The sequence below is a fragment of the Pipistrellus hanaki genome (genome assembly GCF_964339955.1).
Source record: "Pipistrellus hanaki genome assembly, chromosome: 10".
Taxonomy (NCBI): domain Eukaryota; kingdom Metazoa; phylum Chordata; class Mammalia; order Chiroptera; family Vespertilionidae; genus Pipistrellus; species Pipistrellus hanaki.
Window position 1 is genome coordinate 39,214,446 of NC_140512.1, and position 26,276 is coordinate 39,240,721.

Sequence of the window (26,276 nt, forward strand, 5' to 3'; positions counted from 1 at the left end):
TTCATTAAAATGTTATGAAATCAACTTATTATTCAAGACTGGATCTTTTGAAATGGGGAGTGGAATATAATAGAAAATGTAATGCTGTAAGTATTGTTTCATTAAGGATGTTTTAGTGTGTATGAGAAAAAGGAATGGAGAAAGAAGGAGAGAGAATGTGTTGGTTTACAAAGTGAAAATTTTGTTGTTGCTTGTATTTTGAGAATTTCGAAGCCCCTGAGTTACTGTATAAGCATCCAACTCAAGTATAATTTTGTCTATAAAGCTTTCCTCTATTCCCTAGGAACAATTATATATATATGTACTTCTTTTGAAATGGGAGTAAGAAAATCCATATAAGTATTAGAGAACATCACTTTGAACTGGGAGAAATTTTTTATTAGTAGATCTATTTCACATATGCCATGTGAGCGCCTTAAGTATGGGAATCTGTCACAATAGTATAAAGTCCAGCTGGCAATGAGGTACATTGTAGATGCTTAATGAATACTTGGTGGATAAATGAATGAATAAACCTATGAATAAGAAAACTGTCAGAGTCAGCTTCAGCTTTGTTTTCCAACAGGAATATGATGTACACAAATCAATTTGAAAATATTTATAGAATATCTGCTTCTGGAAAGGTTTTTTTTTATATTATTGATTATGGTCTCACATAATTGTCCTTATTCCCCCATTTCCATCCCAAACCCCTCCCTAGATATGCCCCACCCCCATCCCCCCATTGTCCATGGCCACTGGCTAGGCCCATATGTATGCACACAAGTCCTTTGGTTGATCTCTTCCCCTTACTCCCATCCCCCCTTACTTTCCCTCTGAGGTTTGAGAGTCTGATCGCTGGTTCTCTTTCTCTGGGTCTGTTTGTGTTGTTCATTATTTCCTCTAGATGTGTGAGATCATGTGATCCAAGAAATACCCTTGTAAGAACCTAAACTGCAACAAGCCATAATGGTTATGCTGAATGAATCAGTCTATAGTGAGTTCCTTTCTGGGCCAACAGTTCTTTTGCGTCCCAATTTCAATGCCAGATAGTTCCTTATGTGTACATGCCAGCCATGATATTTCAGATCTGGTTGGTGGACAAATGGTGGTAATGCAGGTCCGCCTGTCTCTGGTTTGGTCCTAGGCATCCTTCAGCAACCCACAGCTGCTGTCTGCTGGTATGCTGAGGCGTCGTCAGCATCTTCCATCTCTGAATTGTGTCTCTTCTGTCTTCATGGCTGGAGCACTTCTGTCTATTGGAAAGGTTTTTAAAGTCAACCTAAATCTTTTTGACATGAGGGTGCAGAGCTGCTGTTCAGATGATTATAGAAGATGATTTGGTTGTAAGACAAACATGCATGCACAAAGGAAGATTAGTCTTCAAGCTTTTTATCCTCTGGAATCTCTGTTTCTGCCAAGTATTCTGATGCTCATTTGGAATGTCAATGTATCCCTACAGCAGCATCCATGTGCCACCATGACATCCAAGTTTTATAAAATAGTCACATAGCTAGCTCTTTGTGTATATGGGACCAGACTTTTGGAAAATGGATATGATCAACATATTTTTACCCTTATGTGGAATGTTTGAGTGTAGTTAGGTGTTTTGTTGTTGTTGTTGTGGGGTTTTTTCTTGTTTGTGTGTGTGTGGGGAGGGGGTTGTTTTTTTGTTTTGTTTTGTTTTGGTTTTTTTTTGGTGCTAATTCAACTGACAATCCATAGTCTAACTAACTTATTTGCAGTATGTTATATGTTTGTCATAACTACTTAAAGAGTAAATACCAATTTCAGTGCCTGGACACCATGGAAAGTCCATGCTCCTTAGTGGAATGAACATTGTGGTTGGAATTGTGCCTTGAAATAAGTTCCTGCAGAATAAATGTTCATAGCCAGTCTCATTTCTCCAGTCTCTTATAAAGTGAGGCATAGCATCCCTGCTTCCTTTCTAACTCACAGGAACATTGAAGTGACTAGTTTGACACATAGTGATATTCCTCCATTTCCTCACAGAATAAAGCATTTTGGAACATTGGTTTGTCATCCAATGATGCAGTGAAATTGTTACCTTTGTGAAAAACTAGTCTTTGGATTCAGAGAAATCTGGGTTGAATCCCAATTCATGCCAGTTACTTGCTGAATGAACTTGACAAAATTTTTTAGCTAACTTGAGTCTCAGTTAAAATGGGATATCAGAATACATAATTTCAGATATGTTGTAGGCATTTTAGAATTAGAGATAGTGTATAAACTGTCTAACTCCATGCTTGGCATATGGCACATTGTCAAATGGTTGATAATTGTATTGTATTGTTACTAGAAGAAAATAATTAGCTTGCCTCCAACATACATGGATTATTTCCTTAGCTTTGGGACTAATCCTACTCGCCTGTCATCTTAGATGAGAATAAAATGAAAACTTGATTTGGGGCTGGTCTCCTGATGGAGGAGGTACCCTGTCTGCAATTCAGATTTCATTCAGCTCCAAGTTCTTTCTTCCTTCTCGGTCTCTTTATGGATAGTCTTACGGGTTTAAATTACTAAATGAGCTTGCCTTTTGTCTTGTTTGTCTCATATTTTTATGCAATTAAAAGGAAAAAAATCTTGATGATGCCGTCTCCCTCAGAAAGGCCACATCAAAAGGTGCAGTTGACCAAAAATAATACACACTTTTTCCAAAGACACAAACAGTTCCTTGAAAAGGATGTCATGCTGTAATTTATTTTGTAAATTTTATAAACCACAGAACATTTACTTACAGTAAAGTTTGACCTTTCTTTTTCCTTCTTTTTATGCCTACAAAGCTCCATCTTCTCTTCTTTTGAGAATAAATATAATGGCTAACATTCTCTTTAAAGTGTGTGTGTGTGTGTGTGTGTGTGTGTGTGTGTGAATATATATTCTAGATTGAATTTTATTGGGATACTGAGTTTAATTTTTAACCAGGATCCCTTGGCTTCATGCAATAATATTTTATGGAATGCAATCACTTGTGCAAAGACCAAAGAGAGGCCCATTTGAAACTTTACAGAAAGAATATTCTGTGCTCCTAGGGTGATGGGAAATGCAATATGTGTACTAAGTTCTCCATTGCACCCCACCGAAGCAGAGAAATCCCTATGACTGATTTGATGGTAATAAAATCTCCTCAGGGATTTTTTGGATAAAGAAAATAATAAGAAATGGGCACATAATTAAGTTTCCAAAGCGCATGTGTCATAAGCATCTTATTGTCCCTTTGGAGGAGAAATTTACTATTGACTTAGGTAGACATAGTCCTGTTCTGAGCCCATTAAAAAAAAAGTCAGTCTTTCTGAATTCTCTAAACAATTCTCTGCTATTTCAGTTACAAGAGCATTTTGCTGTCATTGGTGTTCTCTTTTCTACTCATTATAGCAGTGTTTTACAATCACAAGGTTGCCGTAGAAACAAAAATAAACAAAGATTTGGAAAGAGACATGTTGCAGGGGCTTGTTCTGCCTCTCCTCCTGGATATGTGGATTATGTAGTTCTTTGAATATACTTCCTTCCTTAATTATCCAGTTGGTTTTCACATAAGGAGACAAAATTGAAAATTTTGTGAGCTGGCTTGTGTGAAAGTTTTCCAAAGTCTTCTTAAGTTATTTTCATATCCTTGAAGAATGTATTGTTCTATAAAGAGAGAGAAATTAGAAAATTAGTAAAGGAAAGAGAAGGAAGAGGGGAGAAAAGAAAGGAGGAAAGAAGAAAGGATGAGAGAAGTAATGAAATATGGGTAAGATAAGTTGAGTTTAAAATGTTATGGGACTAGCATCTCCATAGCTGTTCATTGTAACCACCAAGAAAAATGCATTCTACTTGGGGCGTTGCAGGCATTTTGAAGGGGTTTAAGAAGGAATCAGTGGTGTGTAACCTTGGAGAAGACTTTAGTCCTTCCTCCTTTGCCTCAGTGGAGGTTACCTATGACTCAGTCCTTTAATTGGATGGTGGCAGACCAATTGTTCTTTTCCAGACCTCACTTTTTTGTTGTTGTTGCAAATTTGGAATAAATAATTTAGCAATACTTTTGAAACCAAAGACAGAAGACCATCTGTAAGTTACTGGACTCACATTTGGAATCATAATAAAATATTTTTTGAAAACCACTGTTGCAAAATTATAGCCACATTTTTGGCACATTGAAATGCATGATATTTATGTACTTTCATAAAATAATGATTGGAAATGGACATATATAATAATTTATACATTTCATTCTATATTGCAAAGTAAAGAATATTCATTTCAATAAAATTTTAATATAAACTTTTGAGTAACTTCTAAAAACTCTAAATTAAGCCTGTCTCAGAGTTTCCTGATTTTGGTTTGTTAATTTTTCTATACTAAATTTCAAAATAGAGTTCAACAAAAGCGAAGTCTATTAATTTTGTTACCACTGTATTTATTTATGGTAGTTACAGAAGATCACTTTATTGGTTTTGATAGGCTAGCAATCTTAGAATTTTTCTCAGCTTGCTGTACTTAAGTGGAGTCTGCATAGAAAGCCAGCATCATTACACATTCAGAGGAACAGCAAATATAATAATATAAATACAGTATGACACTCACTGACAACATCCCAAAAGCCAGGAAGAGTTATTGTTGAGAAAGTTTTACTCCCAGCTCTCAGCTCACAGACACATTGAGTAATAACTTTGAATTAGTCAGAATTGTTACTGGCCATATGACACATCTTAGGCAAGGAAAGTCCCTTAGTCCCTTCAAGGATTCATTCTTCTTAAATGACAGAGTTCTAAAATTAGCAATGACATTTTAACGTTCTAAAGCAAAATAAACTTACTAAATGTCGTATTTTAAACTCTTATTAAAAGAATGAACTTTATATACTATGAATGTATATATTATTAGATATTATATTCATATATGTATATATACAATACATAGCTATTTAATTAAGGTACATGTTCCTAGCATATATTGTGTGGTATTAAGATATACACACATTTAGCAATATAATTATACCTTAGACCTATTATTATTTAAATTTTAAAGTATGTGGTTTGTACATAGTTTCCTTATCCTCAGCAAGGGTTCATTCTTTAAAAAAAACATAGAATACTATAATCAGCATTTTAATGTAGCAAAATAATAATATAAACTAAATAAATTCATACTGAGAACTCCAGTCTCTTTAAAAATGTTTATTCTGCCCTAGGAATAAATGCTTTGTTCTTAGAGTGATTTGCATTTGACTCTAGAGTCCCCAGTCATCAAAGGAAAAACATACTTAGAATTGAAGTCAGAAAAGATAATATGAAGTCAATGAGTATGTAATAAAGATTTTGATCAGAAATGATCAACCAATGAACTCATATGCATATATGCATAAGCCATAGTCACAGACAATAGCGTAGTGAAGGCCTGCGGTAGAGGGCAGGGAGAGGTCAATGGCGGGGAGGGGCATAAGGGACATATACAATACTTTCAACAATAAAGGTTTAAAAAAAAATGAGCTTCAGGCAATGTTTTTTTTTTTTTTAATAGTATATTGAGATATAATTGATATATAACTTTTTAATGTTTAAAGTGCAAAACATAATGATTTGATATAAGTAAATACAGGTTGGTGTAAAAGTAGGTTTACAGTTGTTCATATGAAAAATAATACACTAATTAATCTTATATAATAAAAGCCTATTATGCTAAGTGACCATTCGACCAATCACTACAGTGTGCACTGACCACCAGGGGGCAGCTGCTCTGACCAATAGGTTAGCTTGTTGCAGGAGTCTGACCTATCAGGACTGGGCAAGATGGGCCGGACATGCCCTGGAGCCCTCCCAAGGTCTCTCCCTGGCCCCAATCATGCACTGGTGGATCCCTCAGCCTGGCCTGTGCCCTCTTGCAATCCAGAACCCTCAGAGGATGTCGGAGAGCCAGTTTCACCTGATCCTTACAGGCTAGGCAGAGAGACCCCACTGTTGCACCAATCCATGCACTGGGCCTCTAGTAAATAATAATACAAGAATAAACTGTTTTGCATACTCACAACTGTTAACGTACTTTTGCTAAACCATGTATTGCAAATTGATTATAGCAATAAGATTAGTTAGTATCAGTCACCTCACAAGTTGACACCTTTTTTAAAAATATATTTTTATTGATTTCAGGGAAGGGAAGGGGAGAGAAAGAAACATCAATGATGAGAGAGAATGATTGGCTGCCTCCTGAGTTCCCCTTGCTGGGGATCAAGCTCATAAACCCATGCATTTGCCCTTGACTGGAATTGAACCCAGGACTTTTCAGTCCACAGGCCGATGCTCTAGCCACTGAGCAATACTGGCTAGGGCTTTTTTTTTTTTTTAAGGTGATAATTTTTTTGTCCTTGTGGTGAGGCATCTAAGATTTACTTTTAACAAATTTCAAACATTCAATAGAGTATTGTTAACTAGAGTCATCATGGTGTACATGACATCCCCAGAACTTACAACTGGAAGCTTGTATACCTTTAGACCACCTTCAACCCCCCAACCCCCAGGTGATGACTTTTTTTTTTAATCAGATATAAGAGAAAGAGAATAATAATAAGAAAAAAAAAGATCCCTTTGATATCTTAGCTCTGAGACATTAAAAAAAAATCATATTTTGTGGGAGTTGCTTATGACTTTAGAGGCCATCCAGATGAATCCCTCTACCACCCTGTTTTATAGTTAAGGAAACTGATAGTTGAGGGAAGAGAATTTACTAAGATCATACATTTAGGAGCAGTGCCAAGAACCAGAACCCGGCATCTTGAGTTGGAATCCTTTGATCTTTCTGCAGTCAAAACCGAGGCCAGAAAATTCAGTTTTTGAGATGGAACTCAGTGGCAGGTGCTGCAGAATTTGGTTCCTTTTTTCACAAGCTTTTGGAGAAACCCCACATTCCCCCCTCTCGCTCCCTTTCACACGTGTTCCAATGTTCTTCAACGTAAGATGATCGAAAAATAATGCCCTTTGTCCAGATAGAGTTCCTAGTCTAATGTTTGATTTGCACAAATGCAAAAGAACTAGACACAGAACATATCTAAATCAGTGAACAAAAATATGTTGAGATAAGAGGAAATTAATATTGAGCAGAATTATAGAGACAAAGAAGCATGTAAACACAGGAGAGGAAAGTAGACAAAACATTATATAATGAACCTAAAGGCCTGCTGCACAAAATTTGTGCATGGGGATGGGGTGGGGATTGAGCCTAAACTAGCAGTCGAACATCCCTCTCACAATCTGGGACCTCTGGTTCCTAACCGTTCGTCTGACTGTCTGCTTGCCTGCCTCATAGCCCCTACCTGCTTGCCTGTCTATCTGATACCCCTAACTGCTCACCTGCCTGCCTGATCATCCCTAACTGCTTCCGCCTGCCTGCCTCATTGCCCCTAACTGCTCACCTGCCTGCCTTATCGTCCCTAACCACTCTGCCTTCATGCCTTATTGCCTGTAACCACTCTGCATGCCTGCCTTATCACCCCTAATTGCTTGCTTGCCTGCCTGATCACCCTAACCACTTCTGCCTGGGCCCCTGCTGCTGCGGCTTCTTCCAGAAGGATGTCGGGAATGACTTCTAGCTGTTCAGTCTAATTAGCATATTATTCTGTTTTTATTATTATAGATAGCCCTAGCCAGTTTGGCTCTGTGGATAGAGTCTCAGCCAGCAAGCAGACCAAAGGGTCCCAGGTTCAATTCCAGTCAAGGGCACGTACTTTGATTGAGATTCTTCCCTGGCCTGGGCCCTAGTCAGCTCATGCAGGAGGCAACCAATCAATGTGTTTCTCAGTGCTGACCCACTTCTGTATGCCTTCCTTCAGTGCTTCCCCAGAAGGGGACTGGTCCAGTGGTGAGTACAATCCTGGGGGCAACATGAATCGCCAGCAGCCACAGCCACACAACCATTCCCTGGAGTCTGCTTAGTGGCAGCTCTTTGAGGTGTTGCCTCCACCACTTGGCCAAGCGGGAACCATCAGAAAGGGTTTCCCTTGGGAGCATCCTTCTGCACTGCATGCACAGCCTGTACACATGGATGAGAAAGTGTGCCTGCTGTAATGTGTCTTTTTTAGAAAAATCTAAAAAGAACAGAAGTCCTGTGCCATTTACAAATGTGCAATTTTACAATATACTTTTCAGCAATGGTATGCAATTAAGCTATAAAGAAAAATATAGGCTTGGCTTTTCGCCTATAATCCATATTTGCATGATTATAATATGCCATTATACATTATGTTGGGATTCAGAATCTGTTGTCTCAGAAGTCAAAAAGACCTGGGAATTCTAAAGGATACTTCCAAATGCATCGCTTAATTGATGAGGACAGAAATGATCTATATCTGATCCCATCATTGGATTGTCAAACCACCCTGTTTCCCTTCTTATTCAGAATGAAGTCCAAAGTCTAACAAACTGGCTTTCCATTGGCACATTCTTCTCAGTTATGGACTTTTTGAGGGCAGAGCTACCACTTATTCATATCTTTGAATCCTGGCATCATCCCAATGGCATCATCTCACTTAACAGGAGCTCGTGAATGAGTTCTGAATGAAAACTAGGATGTTGTTGAGTTACTCACTGGGTAATAATGCTTTCATGTGCTTTAAAATGCCTTCTAGCCAGAGCAGCCCTCCCCTGCACTGAGCATACCCAATGATCGAGTAACATCCTACACTGTGCACTCAGTGCACACCAAGGGGAGTCATGGTGCTGAAGCACAACACATGACTCAGTGCAGCCAATTCTTTGTCCGTTAACTAGATCAGTGTTTCCCAACCTTCTCTCATGATGAGAATCACCTGGTGGAGTTGTTAAAACACAGATCCCTGAATCCCAACTAAGAAGTGCTAAACTAGAATTTTTGGGAACATATAGGTAAAATTGCATACCTAACTTAGTGCTCTGTATATAAAATCTGTCTTAGAGCACTATACAGTGCTCTGTATATAAAATCTGTCTTAGAGCACTAGTTAAGTATACAATTTTACCTATATGTTCCCAAAAATTCTAGTTTAGCACTTCTTAGTTGGGATTCAGGGATCTGTGTTTTAACAACTCCACCAGGTGATTCTCATCATGAGAGAAGGTTGGGAAACACTGAACTAGATGAAAGAAATCTAAAGACCCGATTCTAACTAGGGAGGTTTCAAGTCAGAATCACATTTATTGGAATGAAATCCAGAATGGGATCCTTTTCTCCTTACAGTGTTTAGTGTCTGGTTACATGACCGATGTCTCCTTTTATTAGTAGTAGTCATGTAGTATTTTTGTCTCCCTTTGTTTTTATAATTCCATTGTACCCTCTAGAATGAGTCTCACCTGGAAGATGATTTGTGGGGAAGAGGGGAAAGGTTGACAGCATGACAGAATTTCCAGAGGGCAGGTGATGATGGCAAGGCATATGTGCCTTTATCATTGCTTCCATCATCTGTTTACTAGCAAATAGATACATATACAAATCATCAGTGGACCCTCTTTATCGCTCTCCTATGGTCTGTTCACTACGTTGGTCCTGTGCCTCTCTGTCTCTTTGATTTCCTTCCTTAGTGGCAGAAGTACATTTTCAAGGAAATTATTCAGGGAGAGTGATTTGGAATTAAATTTCTGAGTCCTTAAATATTTTAAAGTATTTTCTATGTAAGTAACATACTTGATTGCTAGTATGTAATGGCTGGCAGTAGAATTAAAGTTTTAAAATAATTTTCCCTCACAATGTGGGGATATTCAGTGTTAATGATTGGACTTGGATGTCAATCTCATTTTTCGTCTCTTTTGAGGGTGACTTTTTTCTTTTGTAAGGATCTCTGGGGATTTTAAGTCTTATTAGATTATGTCTAAGTATGTATACGTTTTTATATACAGAGCTTTGCATTGGTTGGACTAATCAGATCTGTAGACTTGAATTATTTTTCAGTTTCTAAAGATTATTTACTATCATTCGCTTTTCTCAGCATTCTCAAAGACCCTATTAATCAAATATAGGACTTCCTCTGTCTCATATTTTCCCTCTTATACAGTTTATTCATTTGTTTCCTTTTAAGAGGGATTACTTCAATTTTATTTTTTCAGACCTTCTATTAGCTTATGCAGTTGTAGTTTTTATCTCAAAGTGCTTTCTTTGTTCTTTGTTCTTTTTCATAACAGCATGTCTGTGTTTTAAAAATAAAAATTTTTCCTTGAATCTCTTTAAGATTTTTATTTCTGTTGCCTGAATTATCTCTGTTTTCCTAAAGTTGTTTATATTTATGTTTATTTTAATCTTTCCTTTTTCTTCATACTACTGGCTCTCCTTATATGCTGGGAAATTTCTGCTTTGATGTGAATATTTATGAAAGTAGTAACTGGTGTCATTTTTCCCTGTGGTTGTGTAAATGGGTCAGTTGGGAGCTCATGTCAACTGGTGTGGGATAGAGCATGTGGACGGCCAAACCCAACTTTGGAGTGAGCATTCCTGAAGATGGCTCATAGTCTCTGAATCTCCTTACATGATCAATAAAGAAGACTGTATTTGGGGCAACAATATCCACATTAGAAGTCTTGGCTTTGTTCAGACACATCCGTTTCTTAAGTGAGAGTCTCTGGTTAATTTGCCTAGAATAAACACTGGTTACTGGCTCAGAGGAAAGGCGATGAAGGTGTTGGGATGTACTCCTGGGCTCCTTAGCCAACTAGCATTTCTTTAACTTCTTATATTCAGTCCTGCCTCTCATTTCCTTCACTATACTTGCTTTTTTTCCAGGGAAGGTTTCATTTCATAAGTGCTTTCCAATTGTTAGAAGGACTTCCACAGAAGTCACTTACATGCACATCTATGGTTTGAAGGATTGAGCTTTTATATTTTTACTAGAGGTCTGGTGCACGAAGTGCATGCACTGGGGGGATATCCCTCAGCCCAGCCAGCACCCTCTCCAATCTGGGGCCCCTCCGGGAATGTCTGACTGCCTGCTGAACATTCCTCTCACAATCCGGGACTGCTGGCTCCTAACTGCTTGCCTGCCTACCTGCCTGAGTGTCCCTAACCACTTTTGCCTGTCTACCCGATCACCGCCAACTACTCCCCTGCCACCCAGATTGATGGCTGACTGCTCCCCTGCCACCCTGATTGATGGCTGACTGCTCCCCTGCCTGCCCAATCACCCCCAACTGCCCTCCTCTGCTGATCTGCTCTCCCCCAACTGCCCTTTCCTGGTGGCCCAATCATCACCAACTTCCCTTGCCTGCTAGCCCAGTCACCTCCAACTGCCCTTGCCTGCCAGCCTGATGGCCCCCAACTACCCTCCTCTGCCAGCCTGGTCACTTCCAACTGCCCTCCCCTGCTGGCTTGTCACACCCAACTGCCCTCCCCTGCCAGCCATCTTGTGATGACATGGGGGTGGCCATCTTGTGATGACATGAGGGCGAGACACCACCTAGACTTTTATTAGTATAGATAATGGTAGTGGACTTATGAAAAACATTTTATCCATCTAGGTAAGTTTCAAATAAGTAGTTTTTATTTTGTAACTTCACCTTCTGTTTACAGGCAAAACATATAAACTATCGATCTGATATTATTAGAAATTTGCAAGTATAAAAAATTTAAAAATTATGTCACTACTCAAGAATAATTATTTTAATATTTGGTTTAGTCCTTTCTCCTAAACACAATCGATACATTACTGCTTTTTAAATTTCCTGGGCTCTCTAGTTTTCCCATTTTATTAAACTGTTTTGAAAATTTGAATTCTATGGATGGTCTTCATTCAGAAAATGTTTAGATTTTATAAAACCTAGTTGCATTCATCAGGCATTCTCTCTTAAACCCAGCACTGAGGAGAAAGGGACTAGGGAGGCCTGAGAAGGCAGAAGAGGTGAATCTGAAGGCTGAAGAAGTGGGGCCAGTGGGGCTGCTGTCATGGATGAGACTGCCACATGCCTGGTGTCTCTGACCTAGGACTACTTAACATTATGGTCTGGAATCTATTAAAAGAATTTCATGTTTTTACTTTGCAAGAGTCACCCCCTACCATGACAAGTATTTAATTTTTTTTTTAGTTGAAAAAGCAACATTTCCCCCCAAAAAAATTTATAGTTCAAATTTACACCAAGTTCTCATTAACTGGAGTAAGCCCCATTTCACTGATGCTTCAGCTTTCCTCCGTGAAACATTAGTCACTCCCCTGGAAGAAGCGGTGTTTTATAGGCAGGCAGTGGGATAAAACAGCCACAGATGTGCATGTGAAATGATGGGCTTGAGAATGTACCTGCAAAGCAATTTTTTTTTTATTTGAAGAAACAAAGATGAAAGAAAAAAAGACAAATTGGGATGCTAAAATAACTGATTTGGTTTTAAGAAAATGATAAACTTTTGATCCATTGCAAATAGCATTTTCCTTTCCCGCTTTCTTTATTTTTGGGAAGTTCTTGAGATTGTGCCAAGTCTTTTTCACTGCAAAAATTTTAAAGGTATCCGCCATTCCCATGTGTAACTGGCTGCCTTTTTATTGCGCAGGACTGTAGTGATGCCTGTGGCCAAAGAGTTTGATCCAGACATGGTCCTAGTTTCCGCTGGATTTGATGCCGTAGAAGGCCACGCCCCTCCTCTGGGGGGATACAAAGTGACAGCAAAATGTAAGTAGATCCTTTAGGGCTTCATGAAATGCTATGATGTAATAACATCTCTTAGGTCTTTAAAATAGCACCTTTTGCGTGTCTAATAAAGTTAGGTGAGACCTGAGACTGTTGAAAATGATTCAGATGGTGTTTACTGCTCTGTCAGATTCAGCTCTTTGTGGAAATTGGCCTTTAAGAAAAACAAAGTTAATTTGATTCCTTTGGTGGACTTGGGGGGACCATTCAGAACCTTTATGTTTTTCAGGAGTCCTGTGTTGCCTTATAAAGGCAGAAGTGATAGAGCTTCTGTTTTAAATATGTTGAATGACCTAAAAGGTCATGAGTCTAGAAAAGCTACTGGACTTTTTACAATGAGAATAGAAGTAACTGTTTTTATTCCATTGTACATGGAAGTTAAAAAAAAAAAAAAAAAAAGGCTATTTCCCAATAATGCTATGCTCTTTGGTTTTGAATTGAAAATGTGGTTTCCAGAGCTCACAAACTCTGTTCATGCCCATGGGCAATGCTCGGGGTCTTCTGTTGTGTTGTAAAGATTAAATGTTTAGCTGTGTTTTTTAGCAACTAGCTACCAAATGAACAAATGAATTTTGTGTTTTGTTGTTTTTGATTGATGTGACAATGTAATTTGGCTAGAAAGAGTCTATTTTGAAGAATTATTTCCTTGTTCTCTGAATGAGAAAGCAAGACATATGCATAGTCCATGCATACAAATGTTTGCTAGCACTCTGGATAGCTATTAAGAATAGAAGGGGAAAGAAAAATTACACAGAGAATAAGATCCATCGTTGTGGGTTTTTTTAGTGGGTTGGGGGGAAATGAAAACAAACAAATCAAATAACAATCCAAATAGTGTGAAGTGAGAGGGATGAATTTGGAGAGAGCATGTTTAATTAATTGGACATGAACGAAAGAACCAGCATCATGCCAACCTTTGTTTTCAGTTGGCATCTCATGTGAGAGAGTTTTCTGCACTCTAATTGTTCCTGTAACATTGTTAGGTAGTAGCTATTTTTAAAGCCTATTCATTAGCCAGGGTTCTTAGTGCCTCATTGTCTATTGAAAACATACTAAAAGAAGCAACTCCACAAACACAGACAAAATATAATAATTTACAATTTTTGTACAGTTTAACAGAGAGGTGTTTAGTAAAATCAAATGCCTTTATAACCCTTTAATTTTATTTCTGGAATTCCACTCAAACAGAAGTTAGTCTTTCCACTAGAGTTAAATCTCCTTTGAGTCAAGATTGGTGAATAGTTTAGTCTAAATAAAGGAAAATAAGAGCTTTTACCCCCAATTGAGGTAAACCCAAACAACAGAAAACACATGGAACAATGATGGAAATCCAGAAAAGGTGTTCCTTGTTATTAAATCCAAGAATCTCCCTCAGAAGTGAGAAGTATCAGACGAATATATGAATTTGGGTCTTTCTCCCTGCCAAGAAAGCAAGTGGTAGCAAGTCCACTTCTCATGACTAGCTAGAAGGCATTAATCTTTTTGTTTGCTTGCTTGTTTGTTCATTATGGTTTTGTTGTTGCTGTTGTTGCCAAGTCCAGTTCAAATATCAAATGTCATCTTGGAAGGTAGAATACCAAGTAATAGCAGCGTGATTCCTTTTGGTCATAGACATAAGAAACACGTCTTTTACTTCTTGTTACCCTCAGTACAGCGTATCAAGACCTTCCTTATGTTGTGTCTTTATCCATTTTGGAAACATTGGTCATTGCTTTCTATGCCATGATACGATTGTCTATGATCTCCCCACCCTCCCACCACTCCTTACCTAATTCTTCCCTTCTATGTTTTTCTAGTCAACAGGCTATGTGCATCCTTACGAGGTGATATTTTGCTAAAAAAACAAAAAACAGACATACATTTTAAGTGATTTAATAACTAGCCCTTTCATGAGAACCTGTAATTAATAAGGAAAAATATGCAATGAGGAGAGGAAATCTTAGAACCCAAGGGGTTTTAGTCAAGGTTATCTAAAAACAGTTCACATATTTTATAGATGAGAAACCTAATTTATATTATCATCTGAAATATTGGGGGCAAAACCAAAGTGCTTATCCTGAATTTTTAGTTAGGTAAAATTGCATAAGACTCTTACTGGATTTTTTCACTAAAGATAAAACGTTTCCTAAAATGCATGAGAATAGAGAAATTGGATGCACAGTAGAGAGGCCATTTTGGTGTTAAGGCACTTAGCACAGTCTGTGATAGACACTAACTAGCCTTTTGATACTTAAAGAAAAAAACAACAGAGCATAACATCTGGGCAACTGTTTGTATATGTCATCTCCTGCAGGCCTGAGTTTGCCAGCTGTGTTTTCTAGAGATCCTGCCACATTAACTGGGCAGAGGTTAGCCTTGCTGGATAACTGTATCCTTATTCCCCAAATAGCTCTCTCTGGGTCGCTTTGTTCAATTTCTAGCACCTGGCAGATGCATTTATATTGCTTTGGTTTGAAAGTTCTGCACAGACCATTAATGCCGGGCCTTCATTGTCCCATGCCAGAAGCCATCTTCCCAAAATGAGACTAGAAATGGGCTTAACCTAAAAGTAGGTGGAAATTATAGAAGCAAATTCCTCCTAATGTTTTCCCATTCTGATATAAACCTCTTCCTTGTCCCAAGTAGAATGTTCAAGGACTTTAAAGAGTGGTTTTGTGATCATGGCAGAGATGCTAAAATGTTATTGTCTTAGAACATTAAATATTTTTTTAATATATATATATATATATATATATATATATATATATATATATATATATTATTGAATTTTTACAGAGAGGAAGGGAGAGGGATAGAGAGTTAGAAACACCGATGAGAGAGAATCAGCTGCCTCCTGCACACCCCCTACCGGGGATGTGCCCACAACCAATGTAGATGCCCTCGACCGGAATTAACCTGGGACCTTTCAGTCCGCAGGCCGACGCTCATCCACTGAGCCAAACTGGTTTCGGCAGAACATTAAATATTTTTAAATAATTTTGTTTGATATTCAGAAAGGAAAGGATAAATGAGTCAAAACAACTAATGGTTTTGTTTTTAAACATCTAATTAGCTACCTAATATTGTTTTTAAAGAATTGCTTGAGACTATGACAGAAATTTCAGCCCAAATATAGTGGTGGTTTAACTAGTACTATTTTTATTGGCTAGTATAATTTTTTTTCTTTCTTTTCTCATTTCTTTGCATATTAACTGTTTTCTTTGAAACTACAACAAAAATATTCAGGGTTTTTTTCTAATAAAGTTTAATTACATTATCTGAATTAAATGTTTGAAATAGTAGGTGTTCTTGCCATTAACCACATGGATGCAGGCTCAAGCTGAAAGGAATAAGTCTCTTTGTGTCCTACCATAAGCCCCATCTCAAAATTTACCTTGAAGTTACCAGTTTCTCTTTTAAAATACTCTCATTTCCATCTGATTACCTTCCAGTTACAGTTTAAGAAGGTTGGCATGACAACTGAGTGCCATGTTCAAACAAAAAAATTGCATAAAATTGATTCACCATATTGCAGCACCCCCTGGCTTTAATGTGTTGTCATCATTGAAAAATATAATAAAGGTTCTTTAGTTCAAATTTATTTTACAAAAAATACATATTTTTCTTCCTTTTCAACACACTTACATATTCTGCACTTTTATTGGCTTCAGGTAGTGAATTTATATGTGCAAATTGTTTTTATCATGTGAATAAATATTTTCATTTCTTTGAAATAAGCAAAAGTCACTGTAAGGTGACAGCAACATCTGATTACAAAACATTGTTCTTTAATAAACATGAAGTAGTTTACAGTTCTTGAGATAGAAACCATTTCCCTCGGCAAATGCACAAGTGGGGTTTTGACAAAGAATAGCTGCTAATAGTTGCGGAAAATATCAAATAACACATCTTAGAGTCTTGCATTAGCATCTCCTCCTTGATAGAATGGTTTATCCTCTTTAGTGATCCTCTTCTTCCCTTCATCCCTGTGAGTGTCTGACTGGGAGAGAGCATCATTGTGGGGCAGATACATGTACAAATGAATTCCTACTTAGCTGCAAGTTACTAGTACTCCTAGTAACACAAATTCCTATGTTAGCCAATCCTCTGAAAATAAATCCCTAAAAAGTTTAAGTGCTAAACCAGTCAACAAATAGGTGCCAAGAAATAAACCTTGTTAAACAAATGAAGCTATGCTGGTCTGTTTCAGCTGCTAATGATGGATGGATGTACTAACAAACTTCATTATTTCTACCATTTAGAACTGGCAACAGCTAGGTACTTTTATTATATTTACTCCAAGTCTTCTGTTTACAAAAGAAATAAAAATCTCTGCCTCTAAGTCCTTCTCCTCCTAAATAATGTCACAATTTGTGTGTTTTTCCAGAACACACACACACACACACACACACACACACACACACACGCACACATCATGCAGTATTAAATTTATTTTTGAGAGTGTGGTTTCAAATTTTCCAAATGTAGCACAAGGTACGTATTAAATTATTATTCTGTACATATAGTTTATGGAACTTGTTTGTTTTGTTTTTAATATCTCTGTTTTGACATACACTCAGAAATATTAATATATCCTTCTACTTTCTCTATATTAGGCCATTATGGATGGATACTATTAGGTATTTTATCTGTCCGCCTATTAATGGATCGTTGTTTCTGGGTTTCACCATTATAAAAGATGTTGAAGTGAACATCACTTCACAGGTTTTCTCTTGCCTGAATGTTACCTCCTGATGGCTGTTTAAGTCAGGTTGGGCTTCTGCTCCTCTTCCAGTGTGTAGCCAATAGAAGGGAGGTAGCTAAAGAAGGAAGGAATGCCTCTATCTTCCTTAACTGCTCCTCAAACTATAGCTCCTATACCTTGTCTCTCACAAACATAATCACCCACACCTCAAATCTTTCCTCTGCACTTGACCATTTTATGCTCTGCAAATCACACCCCTTCTTTCCCATTAAAATTGTCAGAGAACATTTTGTTTGTACTAATTAATATTCTTCCGGTCTAACCCAAACATTAAGAGGGGAAATAGGCTAGAAATCATGTGACAAGTAGATTAAAAATTGTTATTTTAAGGCGTCTTCAATGATATTTTGGGCATTACATTTAAATTGAAAAGATGACTTTCTACTCAAAGCCAATTTGATTGGCTACCATCAGTTAATATGGAGGGCACTATGCCCCGATATGAAAGCAGTTTAGTCATCCAGTAGACAGTGACAGTCCTGGCATGGGCTCTTGCCATGACAACAGGAATGCCACTCAACCTCTTAAAGATTGTTTTCTTGACCTTAAATATATTTTTATTTATTTTAGAGAAGAAGGGTGAGGGAGACAGATAGAAACATCAAGGATGAAAGAGAATCATTTATCAGCTGCCTCCTGCACACCAATCAATGATTCTGGGGACTGAGCCTGCAACCAGGGCATATGCCTGGACTGGGAATCTAATGGTGACCACCTGGCTCATTCAACCCCTGAGCCATGCTGGCCGGGTGAGTTTTTAACTACTGTAGAAGTATATTCTAAAATGAAGAAAATAAGAGGAAAATTTTCTCAATAAATTACTTATCTGAATGAAATTTTCCAAGTCAAAAGGGTCAGCAGAGCTTTCCAAATATAGGTGAGAAATTACCAGTTCTCAGATCATACTTGCTATTTGTCATGGAGCATTCTACAGAAGAACCAGTCAGGGACTTAGTCTCTGGCTCAAAATTTTCACATACCCACTTTGTTCTACTCAGAAGCAAGGAGGAGGCCCCCTGCAAAAACAGGAGGAAGTGGATTTTCAGGACATTTATGTTTATGAACATAAATATGTCTATGCAGCATAGTTACCTTGTGTACATCTAATGGCCAACATAAAGAAGCAGCATAGCTGCTTAAGGGGGAAAATGTGAGCATCTAAAAAAATAACAAAGCTCAGATTTGGGAATGATTTGATTTTGAAATGACAGCCAAAAGATGTATTCCACGTTTTACTGGCACCCTACCTTCATTTTCTCCCTCAATTGCCTGTTTCCTTACACCGCATGACAACTCAGGTACCAAATTGTAGAAGAATATTTTCCATCTGCCTTGCTTGGTTACTGATGTCATGAAACAATCCTTAGGCTACGATGACTACTACTTAACTTTGAAGAGCAAAATTACTATAACTGAACCCTAACTGGGGCCAGATCAACATTGCTTTTGAAAAGAAAATACATAAGCAGTGTTTGCCCTGAGGGAGGATGCCAGCTGCAACAGGAGAGCACAATGTGTCCTGAGTTTCACTGATGCTAAAAGGCGCTTTTCCCTGTTTCTACAAGTCTGAATTGTAAGGGATGCCTCTTACATTTGATGACGTTCTATTGCTGGATTAGCTATGCTCTTTTTATTTTTATAATGGTATATTAAAAATTGTCATAGTTATTTTGGGCTGTATTTGATGATACCTTAGATTTAAAGAAATACAGTAATTTACTTTTTGAAGTATTGTTTTAAAAATGCCAGTCGAAAACAGTAACTAAAATTGTAGCTTAGATTTCCATTTTCTATTTTTTTCTAAGGCTTGCAATGACTTAATGGAATCCTAAGAAAGTAAAAGCTAAAATAACAATTTAAACAAACAAACAAACAAACAAGCAAGCAAAACGTCACCAGGGAGAGATTTTAGATAGTGGAGTCCCCCTTAATGTGCATTTGCTATTAGCTCAGACAAAAATTGTACTTCCTTGGCTGAAATCTCCATGACCATAGTTTCTGACTCTTTATTGTGATGATCTCACTAACTAAAATAATTGGTTTGCAGTTTTACAAATCAAACAAAAAAAGGGGGCGAGCGGAGCCAGGCAAATAATTTATTAAATTGTTAGAGGCCCAGTGCACAAAATTTATAAATTCATCCACGGGTAGGGTCTATAGGCTTGGCTGGAGATTAGGGCTGATCTATGGGGTGGCCAGTGGGGCAATTGAGGCCCCTGCTCACACCCACCTTGCCTGGTGCCACCTGCTTGCCAGCCTTGCCTGTCCCCTGCCCCCCACCACCACTGATGATTGCCATCCGTGGGGCAAAGGGCAGGGCAATAGGGGCCCCTGGTTGCACCTGCCTTGGCCTGGTGCTGCCCACTCACCTGCACCACCATCCTGCAGCAGTCCTGCTGCCAGCGCTGCATCACCAACACCTGCCATGTTTCACACTGCCCCCCGGTGGTCAGCGCACATCTAACAGTGGAAATACTGCCCATGGGGACAATTTTCATATTAGCCTTTTATTATATAGGATAGGTCAGTGCATTAATAAGCACATGGACTATAGCTGTGTGACTAAGAATCATCTTTGAGCATATGTGTGGCTGATGAAGTTATCAAGAAAATATAGGGAATGAATGTATACTGTCCATTTACAGGACATTTTTCTTATTCTGTTCTCATGGGCTGGAGAGTCACTATGGTATAGCACAGTGGTTTTCAAACCAGCAGTCATCAGCATCACCTGGGGGCCTCACTGGTCCCCACTCCTAGAATGTCTGATTCCTTAGGTCTGGAGTTGGGCCTGTAATTTGCATTTCTATGTTCCCAGGTGATGCTGTTATTCCTGGTCTAGGGACCACGCTTTGAGAACCACTGGACTAGTTACAGAGAGAAAAGACACAGGATCTGGAGTTAGTTGGTCTGCAGTTTGGCTCCAATTGGCTACAAACTCACTTTTCTGTGTCTTAACAGTCTTGTTCCTCAAAGAGAAATGATATAAATTATATCTGTTTTGGCTAAATATGAGGCTATTGTGAGAATGGAGTGGGGTAATAAACTTGAAAAAAATGATTTTCCAATGTGTGACACTCTTATTATGTCAATAACATTGTACCCATTAAATTTAGGAATGCTATTATTTTCATACACATAAGCTGGATTTAGAATTCATATGTCAAAACACTTTTGTTAACTCATGTAGAAATAAATGCTAAAATATTTAGTTGTTTTGAAATGTTTAGCATATTTAAAGATATTTCAAAACCTCTAAATATTTTATTGAGATATAAATTGACATATAGCATATTTTAGGTGTACAACATGGCATTTTAATATTTGTACATATTGTGAAATGATTACCACAATAAGTCTAGTTAACAGTCATCACCACACATAGTTACAGACATTTTTTTCTTGAGATGAGAATTTTTGAGATCTACTCTCATAGCAACTTTCAAATGTATAATTAACTATAGTCACCATGGTGTACATTACATCCCAGGACTTACTTTATAATTGGAAGTTTGTACCTTTCTATCACCTTTACCCATTTTTGCCTACCCTTCCACCTCTGCCTCCAGCAGTGACCAATCTGTTCTCTGTATCTATAAATTTGTGTTTGTTGTTGTTGCTTTTATAGGGAGATGCTGGAATCTCACATATCTCTTCCTCTCCCTGACTCCTTTCTAATAGAAACTCCAGACTTGTCCCAGGTGATATGGGGCTCATGGTCACAGTTAAGTCACCACAAATTGCAATGATGGTATTACCACCAGGTCTATAGTTGCAGAGAAATATTGATAATTAGACTTTTTTTTGCCCAATATATTTCCCCAGGTCGTTTAAGACCAAGGATAATTTCCAAAAACTTCCCCTTAAATCTTTGCCCAAGCAACATTATACTAGTACCTTAGTTACTTGCCAGAATACCATGATCTCTGCTATATCCTTTGGAAGAAAGAACCGTAGAAATGAGCTTTCTCTTGATCTCAGAGTGGGATGCTTTTGCCATCAAACAATATGAAAACTGACAAGACAGATGTATAATTTTCTTACAATTTGTTTTTAAAATGCAAGACTTTTCTCAAATAAGTTTCCTCATTCCATCATCTCTCACCTTTACCTATCTCCAAATCTCAGTACCAGCTTGTTCCATAAGAAATTGTATGGAACTAAACAGGTTATAAACTCATAATTATCTCTCCTTATCTTTTCTTCAAAATTTTAGTGTGAAATTCTTCAATCTAATCAAGTTACCTGTATAAAAGATTGTTTATTTTAATTAAGGAAGTGAAACAAATGCTTAAGATTATGAAAATGCATGTGTTAAAGTTCTGCTTTGATTACTGCATATTTTTCTAATGTTCATTTTTTTTTTCAAGAATGACATGTTTAGTCATATAATAGTGTAATCTATAGGTAAAGGTCTGCTTTCTTTTTTTCTCTGATTTGGTACATTCTTCTTCAAAGTGGGAAAAGTATCTATTCAGAAATTATTTTACCAAATAATTTACTATCTCTGGTCGATCACCCCTATGCTTAATATTCTCTTCTTTCAAGTGCGATTTGCCCCTCTTACTTCACATGCCCTCTCTCCACTCTCCATCTCACCATTATCCTCCCCCGTCCTTCCCTTTGCTCACCATGCTCCGGCCTGCAACCTCTGTGCCCAGCCCCACCCCACCCCAATCATCCTCCACCCCCTTTCCCAGTTTCTCTTGGCTAAAACTATGCTATTATGCACTGTAAATGGTTATATATCCAAGGGCTAAAACCACCTCACTCATTGTCCAGGCTCAGAAAGTATTTTTTGTTGTTGTTGTTTTACTTTCCACTATTGAATGATTTTCTCTTTTAAAAATCAAGTGACCTAATTTAAAATGTATTTAAGTTCTATATAGTTCATCCATTTTTCCCCCCTTTTATTTGAAAAGTTTGGTGCCTGGGTGTATAAGAAAGATGTTTTTGTAAGTCCCTGTTGTACTATATTTGTTGCTATGCAGGGAGGGGTTGGGGAGACAATATTCATTTTGCCAAACAGTTGTGTTTAGGTAGTAGTTCAAAGAAGCAGGTCGTGGAATGTAACGTTCTAGGCTCAACAGTGGGCGCGCGCGCGCGCGCGCGCGCGTGCGTGTGCGTGTGCGTGTGTGTGTGTGTGTGTGTGTGTGACCTTGAGCAACTTATTTTACCTTAGTGGGACTGAATTTTCTCAAACACAAATAGGACTATTTCATAGGTTTGTGAAGATTAAATAAGACAGTCCATTTTTCAACCCAAAGAGTGACATTCAGTAATAAGCACTCAACAGAGTTCGCCAATGTTAGATAGTCTGAAGTTGTTCATGTGCCCGGAAAGAGCTCTGGATTATAACAGATGTAATGTGTGCGGAGCATATCGCTCTTACTGGAGTTGAGCAGCTCGAGATCTGCCTGGATAATAACATGTAGCTGTCTAGCTTTTAAACGCTTTAAACTAATTTTCAGAGGAAAACTGTAATAATGAGCACTGTTAACAAAAGGCATGCACCCATAGATTTTGGGAGATCACTTATGTCAATGGAAGGAATCTCCCAGACTTCTGCTTACCAGGGAGGCAGTCTAGCTAGCCAAGCTCATACACAGACTAATAACATAGTAGCATAGCTAATGACATTTGGGAAAAATATCAGAATTTTTCATTTATGAGCCTTTCCATAAACATCTGAAAGATTTTCATATACAGAGAAAAAAATAGACTGTTCATGTCATTTAAGATAAAAACAAGGAATAAAACAGAGCGAACATTTCTATTGGTGACAGGGAATATATCACGTCTATTTTTCAAAAGCAGATTTTTAACACTATAAAGTAAGGAAATGTGCTACAGTATAAAGTATGAAATAATCTTTATTTTGGAACAACCTATGGAAATTATATATGCTACTACTGTGATATAAATTTTTGAGTAAGACAGTAATTATTAGGAGGCCAAAAAGGGTAGTTGGAGCTAGTGATGACAAAAGAAAGGTAAGTCCAGAGAGACCAGATCTCAAGGCCAAGGTAGTGTACTGAGGATTTAATTTTTTTTGGCTGGCCCTTACTTAACTTGAACTTGAACAGTTCAGAATATTTTGACAAGTCTGTCTGATCTGGTTTTTAATCAACTCCCACTCCTGGCAACCCTGTGAATGAAGGATGCCCACGATGTCCCGTCCTCCACAGCCCTGCCTAGCTCCTGTACACTCATGCTGTGCCTTCTTCATGGAGTCATCCATCTCACAGTTGGTCTCCCACACTCCCTGCAGCCGTTTGTTTTCCCCAGCATCATTGTATTTTCTGAAGAGCCCAGCCTTCTGGTGATGCGCCCACTGTAGGACAGCATGTCTGTGCGCTATATAAAATCCCGTCAGCTCATTTAGCATCACTTATCTCAGACTCAAAAAGAGTCGCCAGCTCCCTTCATTTATTTGCAGTTTTCTGGATCTACTATAAACAGTTTTCTCAGATGTTGTTATTTCTAGTCAGAGATTTCTTCCCACAGCACTGCCCTTATGCACAATATTTCCTTCCTGTTTTAGTGCAATTATCTAAATTAGGCACACATCATAGTCCTAAAAATTACTTTATTGTCCAAGTAGCCAGCAGAGGGAATCATTTATTAAATGTAGCTAATTTCATTAACTGACAGGCACATGAGGTGCCTAAAGAAAACAGAAGGGTGTCAGACTACTTGGGATGGCTCCAGGAAGGTTGTCTACATTGAGAGCCACATTTCACTAAGGATTGTGATGGTTATTGAAACTTCGCCTGTTGTTTCACTCAGTAGTCTCAGGGGGACTATTTGGCACTAGGGTGCAAAATGAGATCAGCAATTAAGAGAAGACACCACGGCAGGCACTTGAAGAATAAGGCATTGAGTACCAGACTAAATAACTAGTGAGTGCCAGGCTATCGTAATAGCTCAAGGTGGTGTGAGAGTCCTGCTGGCTTTGCCTTGCCAGTGTGCCTGCTGCTGTGGCTCATTGCATGGCTGTCTCCAGAGGTGGGGTGCGGGTGTTGGGCAAGAAGAGAGTTAATTGTAACCAACTCTTATTCCCAATGGAATAGATCACCAAAAGGTTTTAGTTTCTAGATGACTAGAAGTCTGGTCATCTAGAAACTAAACACCCTTACACTGGCCACAGCTATCTCTCTAGGGGAGCCCTGGAGCCGCCTTCCACACAGAACAGAGACACTGGTTTCCTCACAGGCTGACAGAGGTGTATGTGAATGAACCTTTCCCCCCATGTGGGAAGGAGAGCACACCCAGGTGATCTGTTTGATGTATCCAAGCTATGCTATCTAAAAGGATACCCACTAACCACATGTGGTAATTTAAATTTAAATGAATTAATCTGTATATTTCAAGGGCTCACTAGTAATGCATAGCTGACAGCTACTACATTGGACAGTACTGATATAGAACGTTTTCATCACAGCAGAAAGTTTGTTTTGGAGAGCATTTCCTAGTGGTTAATGGCTAAACAAAATAAATAACATAGTACATTAGGAATGGATATGCTATGAATAAAATTTAAGTGGAGAAAAGATCAGGTTATGCTGGAAGAAGTGAGATGTGCAAATTTAGAGAGGTTGATCAGAGATGGCCTCACTCACAAATGACATCTGCACGAAGACCAGAAGGTGATGGTGAAACTAGCTGTGAGACCACCATAGGGAACAGCATTCTATGTATGAGAACAGACAGGGCAGAGGCCCCAAGGCAAAGGTTCCTTGGAATGCTCAAGGAATAAGGATGCAATATGACTGAAGCTGAGGGATCAGGGAAGAAGGAAGGTGGAAATGCTAAAGAGTGGTTATATTATACAATACTTTGTTATAAAAGTACGTGAATTGGATTTGCTGACACTCTAGATCTGGAGTAAGAGAAGGGTGGAATAGAGGATAAAGGATAACTCCAAAGTTTTGAATCTGTACACCAGGTAGGAAGGAGTTGATATTACTGAAGTGGGAAAAGTTGTGGAAGCAGGCTTGAGATGATTGTAATGTGTTCAGCTCTGTATATGTTACATATGAAATGTTTCTTAAACACCTGAGTGGAGCTTTCCAGAAGGCAATGGGATGCAGGTGTTTTTAGTTCAGAGTAGAAGTTGGAGCTAAAGGTATAAATATAGTTATTATCAGCATGCAGGTGGTAGTTAAAGTCATGGCCTCAGATGAAGTCACCGGTGGGGCAAGTATAGTTAGAGAACAGATCTGAATGCTAAGACTTGGCGGCAACATTGTGACATCAGAGCCATGAGGAGGAGTCAGAGCAGGAGCTGCTGATTTTCACTAGCAGAGCGTGGTGTCCTGGAACTCAGCTGAAGCCAGTGGTTCAAAGAGGAGAGCACAATCAGCTATATCAAATGTTGATGGGTTAAGTTAGATAAGAACGGGCTGCTAACGGGCAGTCAAACATCCCTCTCACAATCCAAGTCTGCTGGCTCCCAACTGCTCAGTATCACAGAGGTCACTGTTGAGGGGTTTGATGAGGTAAAAGCCAATGAGGGGTTTGATGAGGTAAAAGGCTAGATAGAGGAAAGAATTGCAGTAGAGGAATTGAAGACTTGATGTATACACCACTCATCTTGTGAGGAATGGAATTTTGCTTGGGTGGGGATCAGATAAATGGATCAGTAGTTGGAGAAAGGAGAGTGAGTATTTTTAAAAAATATTAGTAAAGTCACAACATATCCGGTACAAAGCCAAAAATTGATGCTGTTGAAGAGAGAGAATGGAATTAATTTCTGAAGAAATGTCCTTGTATTTATGAAGGAAATGTGACCCCATGCATATATGGAAGGTTGAGACTTAAGCACATGGACAGTTTATACATGGTAACAGTAGGAAAAGCAGAGCACATGGGACCAGATGGTGGCAGGTATGTGAATGTAGCAGTAGGAGATTTATGAAGTG

At 38.4% G+C, this 26,276-nt stretch overlaps 1 protein-coding gene across 1 annotated transcript in view; it reads left to right on the top strand.

Moving 5' to 3' along the window:
- HDAC9 (histone deacetylase 9) overlaps positions 1–26,276 on the top strand; it is an 814,141-nt gene that overhangs the window by 685,050 nt on the left and 102,815 nt on the right. Inside the window, exon 23 of the mRNA XM_084896713.1 lies at positions 12,472–12,590. Coding sequence (XP_084752839.1) covers positions 12,472–12,590 — 119 coding nt within the window. The remainder of the gene's footprint in view (positions 1–12,471; positions 12,591–26,276) is intronic.